General features: G+C 38.5%; 1 protein-coding gene across 1 annotated transcript; it reads right to left on the reverse strand.

The window, feature by feature from the left end:
• Positions 1 to 857: 857 nt before the first annotated feature.
• Positions 858 to 5,006, reverse strand: sox18 (SRY-box transcription factor 18). The gene is made up of 2 exons (XM_055188908.2): positions 4,364 to 5,006; positions 858 to 2,718 (listed from the first exon to the last, which is right to left on the reverse strand). The coding sequence occupies exons 1-2, from the start codon at positions 4,755 to 4,757 to the stop codon at positions 1,742 to 1,744; spliced, it is 1,371 nt and encodes a 456-aa protein (XP_055044883.2). The 5' UTR covers positions 4,758 to 5,006; the 3' UTR covers positions 858 to 1,741.
• Positions 5,007 to 14,503: the final 9,497 nt, after the last annotated feature.

Below are 14,503 nucleotides of genomic sequence, written 5' to 3' on the forward strand. Positions count from 1 at the left end.
TGGTGCAGTTTTGCTGACCTGCAGATGGGACTTAAGAATGACTGGACCTGCATGATTGGTCTGTTGTTCTTTCCATTTAGGGAACTGGTCAGGACAGAAAAAAAACGTTTCTCTTCCCTCAAACACATCCTTCCTGCTGCAACACACACACACATATTCTCAAACACACAGATTCCAGCTATCCCAACATCCCCAGTTTCCCCAGGATCTTCCTCTGTTTTGACATTCCTCCTAATTTTATGGCTAATTAATTGGCGGGATGAAATTTTACCGCACGGCGGCCGACCCCTGCAGTACCTAACCGAGTCCACTTAAAGTCTTGGCAGAAAAATCAGTGGACAGAACCGACATCCAAATATAACCAGCGTGACACGGGTGTATATTTGAGGAAAAGAACACATGAAATGTGTAGCATTCGGTATGAGGTATCACACACACTGGGAGTTGTGCCCGAAATGTAAATGATTTGGAAAGGCCGCTTTCCTTTTTGAAACACATACGTCGATCTTTTTGTCCTCCAGTGCTGAGTGAATCAACATAAGGGAGCATTTCTTTAATCTCAGAGCTGACTCTCTGCGTATAAAGACATAGGAGTAGACAGCTTCAGTTTTGTTCTCCTCAGCTGAAATGTTTTCTTTTTGTTCGTGGTTTTAGGGGAAAAAATAGCTTAAAGAGCCAAGCTCATTTTGTGGCTGATCAAAAATTTTAGAGGAGGGAATCGGAGAGACAAGACTGAATTACAACTTAAACATTGTGGCCCTGATCTCGCTCTCGCTTGCGTATTTCATAAGAAAACAAGAAATGCAGCTTTGCATGAATCCTCAATTGTACTAAATAATTCGGACAAATACCCAATATTAAGTGACAACTTTATTTAGCAAAATATTCATTGATACATTTGATGTGAAATACAAACTATAAAAACTGTAGCAAAAGGAGAATCTAGAAAAACACATGCGCGCTGTGGTTTGGGAAAGTCTTTCGGTGAAATACTATGTACAACTGTGTGTTTTCAATTTAATCGTGTTGATTTAATAGCTCAGAGACATTGTTTTTTCATTGCAAACTCTTTTTATTTGAAGATAATTATTACCAAAAGGGAGACCAGGAGTTATTGCCGAGCTGTGTTTCTCATGAGCTGTGAGTATTACAAAATAAATGTATACATGAAATGCCGAATTCAGTCATACGGGAGGGAGAATTTGCAATATAAATCATACTTTGTAAATGATCAATATTTTTAGATGGTTTTTGAATGGAATTGAAGAAATGAGAAAGATAAGTGCAGTACAAAAGAGCTTAGAGTGGTTGTCCTCTACCCAGTGCATACGATTTCAATCCAACCTTATATAAAATGTCTATAAAAATAAACAAATATAAAAAGCACCTTAAAGCTTTTTATATATGTGTATATATGAAAATATTCACATTCTTGACTTCCACCTCCTAGTACCCTCACTTGAGACCGTAAGAATACAGTAGCTGTATGGAGTCAGCAAATGATCGGTTTAAATTGACCACAGCCTCAGAAAGTACAGGTTATCGAGTCTAGAAATGACCAGTCATGCTGTGAAATACGCTTTTTTGTGCAGTCTATACAATGAGAACCATCCTTGACACGTATGGAGTTCAGCAACCACCTTTATTTAAAACAACACCAGCTAAACGACTCCCTGAACAATGAATCAAATAACATGAGTGAAATGAATCAGAAGTACATGTGTGCGCCAGACGCTCGGTTTTATCCAGTAATGCACGTGCTGTAGTAGACGGCGCTGCTCGCGTCCGAGAGGGCCGATATCAAAGCGCTGCTCTCCTCACATGGAGCGTTTCTGCTCAATCGTGTCCTGCTTGCATTCAGGTATTGGTCAAATTCAATCCTGTCCATTTCGCCCCAGAACTCCGCTGAGGGTCCTAGGTGGTCTAACGTGTCCAGAGATGATGGAGGGGCCTGAGCGACCGAGGGGACGGACGTTGTGGCGGGGGTCTCCGGTGGTGGAGACAGTTGGCCCAGGTGAGATGTAAATGCAGGCTGGGGTTGACTGCTCCCGTATATCTGACCGTAATAACCTGTGGGAGTGCTGGGGGCATGAAGAGCCTTGGATGGTTCTGGGAGGCTCATGTTGGGCTGGGGAGGATAGAGAGCATTCAGGTTTGTAGACTCCAGGCATTTCTCCTGCATCGGAAGGCAGGCGAGCTGAGACTTCTGGTTAAGATGTGAGTGGGAATGTTGGAGGTTATGGGAATTGTGATGAGGGTGGTGGCCTCCATGGTGACTGGGGTTTGGGTGTTGGGGGTGGTGGTAGTTTATCCATGAAGTCAAAGCCACGTCTTCCTGCATGTGAGGTGGGAAGAACACAGAATCGCCACCTCCTTCTTCCAACACGTCTAACGGGGACATCTCCGGCGTGGGGAGGCCGTAACTCTCCAGCTCTGGAGACGGGTGGAGGTCTCTGAAGTGTCCGAGAGGAGGCAACAGGTGATGGGCGTGGCGATGCGGGGAATAGGAGTCGCCAGGTCCGGGACCTCCGGCCATGCCGTGGGCCAGGCCTTGAAGGAGCAGGCCTGGTTCCACGCGTTTCATTTTCTTGGGCTGTTTCTTACGGCGAGGGCGGTATTTATAGTTTGGGTGATCCTGGAGGTGCTGCAGTCGGAGTCTTTCAGCTTCCTCAACGAATGGACGCTTGTCTTGTGTGTTCAGAGCCTTCCAGGACTGACCTGAAAGCAAAAATGACATTATTTTTAGTACTTTGTGTAGTATATTCACATAATTTATACTTATTTAGTATTTCATATCCCAAAGCATCAAAAACGTTTGATTTATTATTCAACATAATTTGGATTATTCTGAAATCGGGAAAATTAGATGTACATTGTAAAAAAAGTACCTGGTTGCCTTAAACTTTAATATTAGTTGACACAACTATTTTTGCACACTTTTTAGTTAACTATTTTAAGTTGAATGAACTTAAAATGTTAATGCAACCAGGTAACTTACTTATTTAAACAAATCTTTTTTACAATGTATGTATAATATATGATAGAAAGCATATTATGTGTATGTTTGTATTTATTTAACAAACTATTATTCAGGCAGAAATTTAGATCTATCTATCTATCTATCTATCTATCTATCTATCTATCTATCTATCTATCTATCTATCTATCTATCTATCTATCTATCTATCTATCTATCTATCTATCTATCTATCTATCTATCTATCTATCACTAGACAAAACACTAACGCTCCCCAATTTGTTATTCGTTATGGTGATCAAGTTTATCTTTTCTTTAAATGTATTTTTGCCCATTGCTCATTGTGCTTTTGTCACAGATGAACTAACTAGAGGTGCGTGTGACCTGGACATTGCTGCTGAATAGACAGGGTTTGCAGTTTTTGGATTATTGATGGGTCACTGGTTACAGACAATCAGAAGCTTATGTGTCTGCTTTGGCCGTGTTAGTAACAGGGCATTCGATGTATCTTAAAAACAATAGGAAAAAACTGAGGACATCAGATTTGTCTCCCCCAGAAAGAGCGAAACACAAATATTGTGCAACTTTTCGAATTACTTCCATCACGCCTGCCAAAACTGGCATTTTCTCATCTATAATTTGGACCTGCATGAGATGAATTGACAATTTTGACGATTACAATAATAGACTGCCATGTGTAAGTGTTTGTGTTTGTATGCATGGCAATAAACAAATTTAGTTTGTTAGTTTAAATGAAAACAAAACAGTCTGATTATACAGAAACAGCGGGATGGGAAATGGGCTGATTTTTTAAGCAAAGCCAACATCATTTGAACAAAATAAAAATAGAATAATAAAATATTATGTTTTTTTCACTTTGAACATTAATTATGAGCATTTACTTTTAATTGCTTTTATTCTGAATTAGTGCAAATGCATTGTGAAAAAAATCGTTTCAAATATCTTGGCAAGTGATGAGTTGCTCTAACTTGTAATTAAATCAAGTTGAATTTGCTTTAGTTATGTAAACTTTATTTTATAAAATCCCCAAGTTGATTCAATTTATATGCAAAAATATTTATTTTACAGCCAGTGTGGTAATTGTTTGGCACAGTGCTACAGTAATTTATTAGTACTAAGATACTTTGGTATGGATCTTCAAGACTTCAAGCAATGATTTCATCCTACAGTGCTCTTGATCACATTAGCAGTCTTTTGAATAAATTATAAAGCGCACACAGTTGTGCTTTTTAAAGCACTTGGTGTAAAATATCACGCAGCATCAAACCACTTAACCCAAATGTAAACCTCTCCTGGTTTTCAGTCATGTCACAAGGTGATTTACTACAATGACCCCCCATCAGTGAACTACAGCAACAGACTGACCGAGCATCTTACTGAGTACAGCATTATGCAGGTCCGGATTCTGCAGGGCCAGACGTTTGCGCTCATCTTTCGCCCACACCATGAAAGCGTTCATCGGCCTCCTGATCCGCGAATCAGATTTTCCCTCGACGGAGCCCAGGGTCAGAGCACCGGGCCGGGTTGAGTCTGGGCTTCCCGCCCTGGTCTCTGTGGCTCCTCCACTGCTCGTGGTTCGGGATCCGGTCCGCGTTTTGGAGCCGGGCACCGGCATCAGTTCTGTGGTCCGGCTGTGGTTAAAACCATGTCCCCTGTCAGGGCCCGGAGTGCAGGACGGTGCACCCCATGTTCCACGCTCCACAACCTGGCTGGGCTGAGAACTGGACTCTTGACAACAACTAGACTCAGATATATTCATTCCAACGAGACCACCACAGTTAAAGCACGCTGTTAAAGCAGCAGGAATAGTAGAACTGGTCACCTTTTGTTAGTCTTTCGGTAGTAACTTTAAATACTGGCTAACCAGTGACACAAATGACACGAAACACAAAAAAAGAAGAGCTGCTGAGGTTTCAGAAGTATAAAATCCCACAGATGTTTGTGTTTTGTAACTCCTGAGCGGACTGAGCAGACGGCTCTTGTGCTGAGTTTTAAAGTTGTTGTGAGTTTTGATGAACTCATGCTGTAAATATATACATGGCTTAAACCAATCAGAGCTTCAGCTTGGACAGAAGAGGCGGGAGGGGCGGCCAGTGGGAGTTCAGCCTCTCCCCACAATGCCCCCTCCACACACAGAACGATGTAATCTGAGCGTGCCATTGTTTCAGGCCTGCACACACACACACACACACACATATAGGGCACATACACTAAATCAGAAAACGCGCACACACATAACAGAAACCCTGATTTGAGGGTTGTATTGAGAGTTAAGACCACAAAGAAAGCCGTTAACAACTTGTAACAAGAAACACAAATGTACAGACATGCCACACACACACAAACAAAGTTTTAATGTTATATGTTAGTTATTTATAGACAAAACTGTAGTGTATTATTATAAAAATATAATATATAATGTTTAACTCATATAGGTTCAGCGTGAGCCAGCATGCATCTCTGTGTGCAAACATCTGCCCTAACAGAGGGGTCATGGGTTTGATTTCCAGAGAACAAACACCAAAAACATTGACGTGTACTTACAAGAAAAATGCATCTAATATACTGTGTTGTCAGGCTAGGGTTAGGGTTGGGTTTTGGGATAGGGTCAAGAATGTATTTACATGCAAATTCTTTAAATATAGTCTATTCTGTATTCAATTTACAGTAACAACACGGTATACATCTTATCTTATGTAAGAGCATAGAATAATTTGAAGTGTGACCAAAGAGGTGTGTATGTAAAAGTGTCTGCCAAATACAGTACATAAACTAAAGCATTTTTATTGCTAATCTAAAGATTAGTTTTATAGTCTAATGAGCTGAAGTCCTGGTCATGTGCAGGGTAACCACAGCATTTATTTACTCCTGTTGCATTGGGAGGAGGTGGATCATTAAACAGCTGGGATTAAATTCACACTTAGCAATGAGTTTTATTAACTTCATTAACATGTAAGTAAAAAGGGAGTTTATATAAATAGGTGTGAGGGAGCAGAACATTTTCTATAATTTTCTCTTAAAGGAATAGTTTGCACAAAAAAGAAAATAAGCCCATATTTTACACTTACTTACACTTAAGCCATCCTATGTGTTTATAATTTTAATTTTCAGCCAAACACTGTCGAGCTTATATTAAATCATATCCTGGCTCTTTTCAGCTTTATAATGGCATTGCATAGTGCCCCATTTTTAAAGCACCAAAAAGTGCATCCATCCATCCATCAAAAACTAATCCATACAGGAGACAGGGTTTAGATAAATCCAGGACTAGGCTATTAGTTATATTAGGACATTAATGTAAACCTACAAAAGCAAAAAAAAACAATACTGATTTGCATCTTGAGACAAAACAATAGCACTGATATATGTTAAGATATGTACAAAGTGTTTTCAAACTAAGACAGCTTAAACATGCATTTTAATTTTTGACTAGGATAAACCCTTTACGGGAAACCGCCCCACAGTTATATATATATTTCAAATTTTATAACTATGGCTGTATGGGACAATTGAGGTCAGGTGGAAGGCTGAGATGCGCTTTTTGGAGTTTTAATAATAGGGCCCCATCCAATGCCATTATAAAGTTCTCATGGCACTCTCATTCATACGCATTTTATGAGTTGGCTAATTTATATTAATTCGTATGACTATATTCTTACATTTGCTTTCACCCCTGTGACACTGGGGTTAGAGGTGGGGTTTTATTATTGTTTTTTACGATAATTAAAAAGTTTTTATACAATTTACTTTGTACAAATTCATACAAATTAGTCAACTCGTAAAATATACACGAGATCAGGCTGGAAAAGAGCCAGGATATTAAAGCAATAAACCCCAAGAAGCAGTGGGTTACCAGTTCATTTTATAACAGCTAAGGGGCGTTGTTAGGCACGACGCGAAGCGGAGACGCAGCAAAGATACAATGAAAATATGATTTAAGACTGTGGATTTATATCAACATTCATCTAAAAATATACATTAACATTTATATCGTGCAACTGTTGAAGTGATGATCAAATATGCTTGGAAGCATGCTTAACTCTTTCCCCGTCAGCGGTTTTTTTAAATTGCCACCCAGTTTTAGTTTAATGGGTTACAGAAAAATTATCTTCTTTAAATAAACATAAAATATCAAATGAAAGAACAGTCCATCCGCTTTCCAACAACAACAAAAAAAACCGTTTCATCCTACCTTCATTTGTTCTCTTATCAGTTATCACCTCTCAAATTTTCAGCTAAAAGCGGAGATAATTCCATTTTTGTGAAGAACTTTTGTAAGAGATCAGATTCCGATCCTGATCAAAACTCACACGTCACGCTAAATCCACCACAACGTTGTTGTGTTGAGTGAATGCGTCAGTGTTTAAGTTGGGTAAGATTGCCATCTAGTGGATAATAGCGGAAATATCAATTTAAGACAAAAACAACTCAGAGAACGTTTTCTCTTTATTGACGAGATGACTCAACAATATTTATTGACATTTATCTGGAAATCGCCATAATTGTGCAAAGGTGTTAAAGACTGTGGTGTTTGTTTTCATAAATCAGTACACAGCAACAGTGGCGCAGTGATACTTGTGATGCGGTCTGAACCGTGGGTTTACCGGGGTATTTTATCACGGCTTAGAACGCGTTTCAACCAATCAGAATGAATAACCAGAATGAGCCGTTTTATAATATTTAATATAACTGACTGTGTTCGGCTGAGCGAAGAAAGTCATATACATCTAGGATGGCTCGAGGGTGAGTAAAATATGCGTTTTGGGCTCATGGGCTATTTTAAATTTTTGGGTGAACTATAGTCTTTATAGTCTAGGGACACTTCACTCATTTGCATTAAGCTTTGTATAGTTAGAACCCCAGTCATGTTTTTGAATGGTCGTGCATCATTTCCTCAGTTGCCGCTGAGACAGGAGAAATACAGATTTCAGTTTTGCACTTCCTTCATCATCATTTTGCATCATTGAAAGCAGGAAGTCCAATATCTTTGTTGAGGGGGTGATACTACAAACACCCCTTTTCTCCGTCAAATAGGCACCAAATTCGAAATGTATGTTACATTTCAACTACAAATATGACACACTTTCAAGAAATATTAATGTTTTTATGGGTGAAAGGCTCATTTAAGGCTTAATTCATGCATTTTATAATTCATAAATACACAAATAAATAAGTTTTACACATGTTGACCAAAAAATAATTTGACGTAATTGCAGCTTGATTCGAAAAAAAGAACATAAAATATATGGAGACTTCTTTACACATTTCATATAAATACAGTACAACACAAGTACACAAACTGGCTAGATTTATATCACAACTGAAGGTCAGTTTCTATATTTTGTAAAAAAATTGGAAATCTTAAAAGTCTAATTAGATGTTTTTTCATTAGCCATCATTATTACATTCATATACAACTATTTATGGCACATAGGAGGTCTTGAAAGTAAGAAAAAATGGTTTTAAGGGCTTCAAGTAATGTCTTTGGATCATTTTATTATAAAAAATATGACTATACTAACATCAAACAAACAGATAAAAATACATTTACCTTGCGTCATTTCAGTTTTCTGTTGTGTTGTAGCATGTATTAATATATGATGTAGTTGCTCACCGTGTTTACAGTACACTACTGTTATTAAAATAATACTTTGTCTAGGGCGTTTGGCTTTAGATCAAAATATTAGAAGCTATAGCGATAAAGTATCACCATTAAATGCAACAACAGAATGCTCAATTAATTTGAATTGACACACTGCTCATTGTAACTGCAGAAAATACGGTAGCAAGAAAAATTATGTGAACCTTTTGGAATTTCATAGTTTTCTGAATAAATTTGTCATAAAATGTGATCTGACAACGTGATCTCATGAGAATACGTGTGTATTTTTACGTTTCAGTGTGGTTGTACAATACGTGCATTTACTTACGTTTAAATCACACTGAAACGTACAATATCCTTTACAAACATACAAATTTGTACGTAAGTTACTCCTATTCATAAATATTAAATCGGCATTGCCGTTTCTTACTCATAATGACATCTTATCAGTCATATTTTCAGACTTATTTATTTAAGACAGTTTACCCATTTATCTAATGAAATGATTATGATATTCAAAGAATTTCACAATATTTAACATTTTAAAACTTAAAAATGAATAACATTTCTGTATTTATATTTAGTTTGTTTGCCATGATACACAAAAACGTGTTTTCTCCTGCTGTCTTCTATGTAATACGCTATTATTACTACTAAGCAATAATTACAACAAAATACAACATACATTCACAAAAGATGTTACTTTTATTCATTTGTTGTAATCCGCATCTTTAAAATTCATGCGATTGCGAGGAACAGATCCAAATTCAGCCCTTTATCCAGCAATCTTGATTCGAGTTCTCATCAGCAACCGTAAAGTCAGATCGCGCGTTCGTTAATGTGAATTCAAATATCCCGCCTCAAGAAGCTTTACCACACATTGCTTTACGGCAGTGATATCAAAAGCTCATTGGCTCTTTGAGTCTTTATGGAATGAAAGATACGTAAATGTTTTACGTTTTTAGCTGTCAAAACGTAATAATGCTACGTTTAAATGTTGTAAATACGTCTACATAGCATCTATTTAAACGTACAAAAAATACGTTTTTTGCTTTTTAAAGTTACGTGTAAATACTACGTATTAACAGTGAGACCAGGCTGGATCTGATCTTCAAAGTCAAGGGTATTGACAAACATAATGTGTCTAAAAATAATTACACAAAAAATTCTGTCTTTATTGAGAACAACCAAAAAAATCTTGTGGAAAAAGTATGTGAACCCTTGAGTTAATGACCTCAAAAAAGTCAGGTTTTAGCACACCTGGAGTCTGGTTAAAATAATACGTTTGGAGATTAGGACTACAGCTACTTTGACTGATAAAACCCCCTCAAAAGTTTGGAGTTTGCTCTGCACAAGAAGAACACGCTTATGTGAGCCCCTCCTCCCCAAAAAGAGCTTTCAGAGGAGCTACAATCAAGAATTGTCACTTTACATAAAGCTGGAAAGGGTTACAAAGTTATTTAAAAAACTTTGGAAATTCACCAGTCTACAGACGCTTTGGGACTGTTGCTACTCTTCCAAGAAGTGGGCGACCAGTCAAAATGACACCAAGAGCACAACGAAGAAACAACCCCGAATTACAGCCAAAGATTTGAAGGCATCATTGGAACTTGCTAACATCTCTGTTCATGAGTCTACAATATACGTAAAACACTGAACAAGCAGGGTATCCATGGCAGGACACCACGAAGAAAGCCACTGCCTACTAAAAAGAACATTGCTGCACGCCTGGAATTGCAAAAGAGCACATTGATACTTCACAGCAGTATTGGCTAAATGTTTTGTGGACTGATGTAATTAAGATTGAACTATTTGGAAAAACACACAGCGCTGGCGTAGAAAGGGCACGGCATATCATCATGAAAACATCATCCCAACTGTAAAGTATGGTAGAGGAAACATCATGATCTGGGCCTGCTTTGCTGCATCAGAGACTGACCAGCTTGCAATCATTGAGAGCAAGATGACTTCCCAAGTATATCAGACATTTCTTCAGGATAATGTAAGAATGTCTGTAAGTCAGCTGAAACTGTGTAAAAGGACAACGACCCAAAACACTGTAGCAAGTCCACAACAGAATGGCTTCCAAAAAAACAAAATCTGGCCAAGTCAGTGCCCAGATCTCAACCCAATAGCAATGCTATGAATTGACTTGTAGAGGGCTGTACACATGAGACTTCCAAAAAATATGACAGAGCTAAAGCAGTTCTGCCAGGAAAAACGGGCTAAAATTATTTCTCAACAATGCAACAATGTGCAGGACTGATTCACAGCACCTAAAGGAAGCGCCTGGTTGAGGTTATTGCTGCCAAGGGGGTCAAGCAGTTATTAATTCTAAGGGTTCACTTACTTTTTCCACTTCCATTTTGAATATTGAATGAGTATGTTCAATAAAAAAAAATGTGTAATTATTTTTAGACACATAGCTGAAAATCAGATCACATTTGATGACAAATTCATTCAGAAAACCATGAAATTCCAAGAGGTTCACATACTTTTTCTTCCTCCTGTATTAAATACTTTAATGGTTATTTATGTGTCACCCAAGGTCCAGATCCGAACCACGGTTCGCTAACTGGTGACCCTGTCTCTAGGACACAAAAGTGTCTGTTTCAGAAACACCCTATAATAGAAATACACGAAATGGCAGCATTGGGTGAGTCAGGTCGAGCGACCTCTTAATGAGATGGGATGTCGGCCTGCCTCTCTTCTTTTGAGAAGGGTCACGGTCAACAAGCATTGAACACAATCGTTTAACCTCAGAGGATGTGAAAGTTGAAGACCATCACTCTTAACACACAAATACAGTTGGACACACACAGATCCAAACAATGAAAACCAATGACCATGCAATAATGTTGCGTATGTTAAAAAGAAAATGCTTGATATACCCTGAAAGAGCTGAGAACGTGTGTGTGTAAAATAACTGACGTCTATGTAAAAGCCACAAATAAATGGTGTGGGTCCTCATTTCCACACCTAAGTAATTCATCCAGTCTTAGATGGCTGCATTCAGCCAATTTCTCCCCCCATTGAGCACTATATCAATATTTCTCCGCTCTAAGAATAAATCGAGGCGGGGCGTAAGAGTTTAAGCTGCAAAGAAAGAAAAAAATAATAATGTGATTTGTATGTAAAGCATATTTAGTTTCGTAAGTTCAGTAGGCAGCCCAGGAATAGGATATTAGAATTTTTTAAAATATAAATGAAATCTGTTTTGCCATTATCATTATTTATACTTATTACATCGACTTCTCAAATGCTTCATTGTGTTCTTTCAATCGCGGAATTCGAGCATGCTTCTGCTGTGTCAGTGATTTACTGGTAGATGTTGCGTGGACGGGAAGGTCGCTCCCTTTTTTTTTAGATGGCCAGAGTTGGATACGTGACAGTGGTCTTCGCCTGGCTGTCTGCTCTGCATCCCCCTGGACATTCTCACAGTAAATGTGTGTGCGAACGTCTCACCATTCCTCTATTCCACCTCCTGCCCCCCACCCCACCTCAAGAAGCAGGAAGTCAAAGACGCTGGCCGCCATGACGGGACCTGATAAGATCAAGAGATACCAAGAAAGAGAGAGAGAGAGATTGAGAATAGTAAGGGAAGAAGCAGCAGGGGTCAGGAAAAAGAAAGGACAGCTGATCTTTGACTCGCCTGGCCCCTCGAGGCCGCTTATGAAGGTGCCAGGTTTGGCGTGGCCGCTCGCTGGCCTCCTGCCCGCGTGTGATGGCACGCCCATTTCGCTGCTGTCTGCCGCTGTCTCTGTGTCAGCGCTCGCGCCTGTGCGAAAGAACAGGAGTCGGGCACCACACCTACACCACAGCGGAAATTTGGCCAAGATTCCAGACTCAGCGGCTGGAGGCAGAAAACTTCACAAGAACCTCTCATCTTTTATTTCTCTATTTACTGTACGCTGGAGGACAAACACTGACACACACACACACATACACATACACGCACTGTGATGAACAAAGGCTGTGCTAATGAGGTCAGCGACTGTGTATTATTGCTGTTTATTGTTGTTTTGAAACAGGACTAAATTAGTTGTATTTATGTGGGTTTGTGTATGTGTGTGTGTTAGAGAGAGAGACGTCCATATGAACATTTCATGCACTGTGCTATTTTTGACCGCTTGATGAAAGGAAGTTTGTGTTGATGAATGGAACGACTGTGTTTGGGAATCCCCTACTTTAACAATATTCAATAACACACGTACGTATTCACTCACAGAGAGAAAACAATTCACGCCCATACAATAACGCACAGATGCTTTCATTAATATTTACTGTTTTATGTGCATAAATCAAACAATAAGCCTACTGATGTTCAATATAAATTGGTGTAAATAATTCAAATTGCATATTTGGATCGATGGAGGATGCAAATCTCGACTGTTTGTCACCATCACTGACAGATCAAATCCTGATATGTTTTAAAGCAAATCATAGGGTGTCAGTTGACATCCCAAATTAATTGGATAAACTAGATGTTGCATACTTTTATGATTTCATCTGAATGAGAATCACATGCACTGAGGAATTGTGTGCAATGAGAACAAAAAGAATCACGGATGCTATTTTATGTGAGTTTGCTATGCTGGTTTAATGTGGAGGATATGTGTTTGCGGAAAGAGGGAAATTCCCATTCTAGCAACTGATTGGACAAAAAAGCTGTAGTGCGAGATGAGTTATCAATATGTTTTATTCTGTCTTATATGTGGCTTGTGACTAGTTGTCATATGCGAAAGAACCAATGAAATTCGAAGTTATCATTGTGACGCCATATTTGTATTTTTTGCTCTAATCTGTATTTTTGGATAAACCTTTAGATTTTATAAAACACTATTCTCTGTAACAGCAGCTTAAAGGATTAGTCCATTTTCTTTAAAAAAAAAATCCAGATAATCTACTCACCACCATGCCATCCAAAATGTTGATATCGTTCTTTGTTCAGTCGAGAAGAATTATGTTTTTTGAGGAAAACCTTCCAGGATTATTCTAATTTTAATGGACTTTAATGGACCCCAACACTTAACAGGTTTAATGCAGTTTAATATTGCAGTTTCAAAGGACTCTAAACGATCCCAAACGAGGCATATGGGTCTTATCTAGCGAAACGATTGTCATTTTTGGCAAGGAAAATAAAACATATGCACTTTTAAACCACAACTTCTCTTCTTCCTTCGGCTGTGTGACGAGCCAGCGCGACCTCACATAATTTCATAATGCCGTGGAAAGGTCACGTGTTACATAAATGAAATGCACATTTGCGGAACATTTTAAACAATAAACTGAACAGTCCTCTTTCTCCACACTTGGGCGTAGTTTCGATACGTCATCCGTATTACGTGAGGTCGCGCTGGCGCGTCACAGGACCGGAGGAACACGAGAAGTTGTGGTTTAAAAGTGCATATTTTTCTTGCCAAAAATGACAATCGTTTCGCTAGATAAGACCCTTATGCCTCATTTGAGATCATTTGAAACTGCAATTTTAAACTGCATTAAAACTTTTAAGTGTTGGAGTCCATTAAAGTCCATTAAAATGAGAAAAATCCTGGAATGTTTTCCTCAAAAAACATAATTTCTTCTCGACTGAATAAAGAAAGACATTAACATTTTGGATGACATGGTGGTAAGTAAATTATCTGGATTTTTTAAGAAAATGGACTAATCCTTTAATGTTAGGGCTTGGAACAGTAACTTGACCAGATCAGTGATTTGCCGCACAATATTGGAGCTGACAGGTCTTTAAACCGGTATACATTTACCAGAAACTTTCCTTCGCATTCAAACAAACATCTTTATTGCCATCTCTGTTTAGAATACAATAATTTTGTGGCTGTTTATACGAAAAGATGTGTTTTGGTCAGATTGCAATTGGACAAGAGACACATTCATGTCAATTC

This window comes from Misgurnus anguillicaudatus, chromosome 13 (assembly GCF_027580225.2).
Source record: "Misgurnus anguillicaudatus chromosome 13, ASM2758022v2, whole genome shotgun sequence".
NCBI lineage: Eukaryota > Metazoa > Chordata > Actinopteri > Cypriniformes > Cobitidae > Misgurnus > Misgurnus anguillicaudatus.

Coding starts and splice junctions, on each gene's coding strand:
- sox18 (XM_055188908.2), bottom strand. CDS start 4,757: ATGAATATATCTGAGTCTAGTTGTTGTCAAGAGTCCAGTTCTCAGCCC. Junction 2,719..4,363: donor TGTACTCAGTAAGATGCTCG/GTCAGTCTGTTG, acceptor TTTTGCTTTCAG/GTCAGTCCTGGAAGGCTCTG.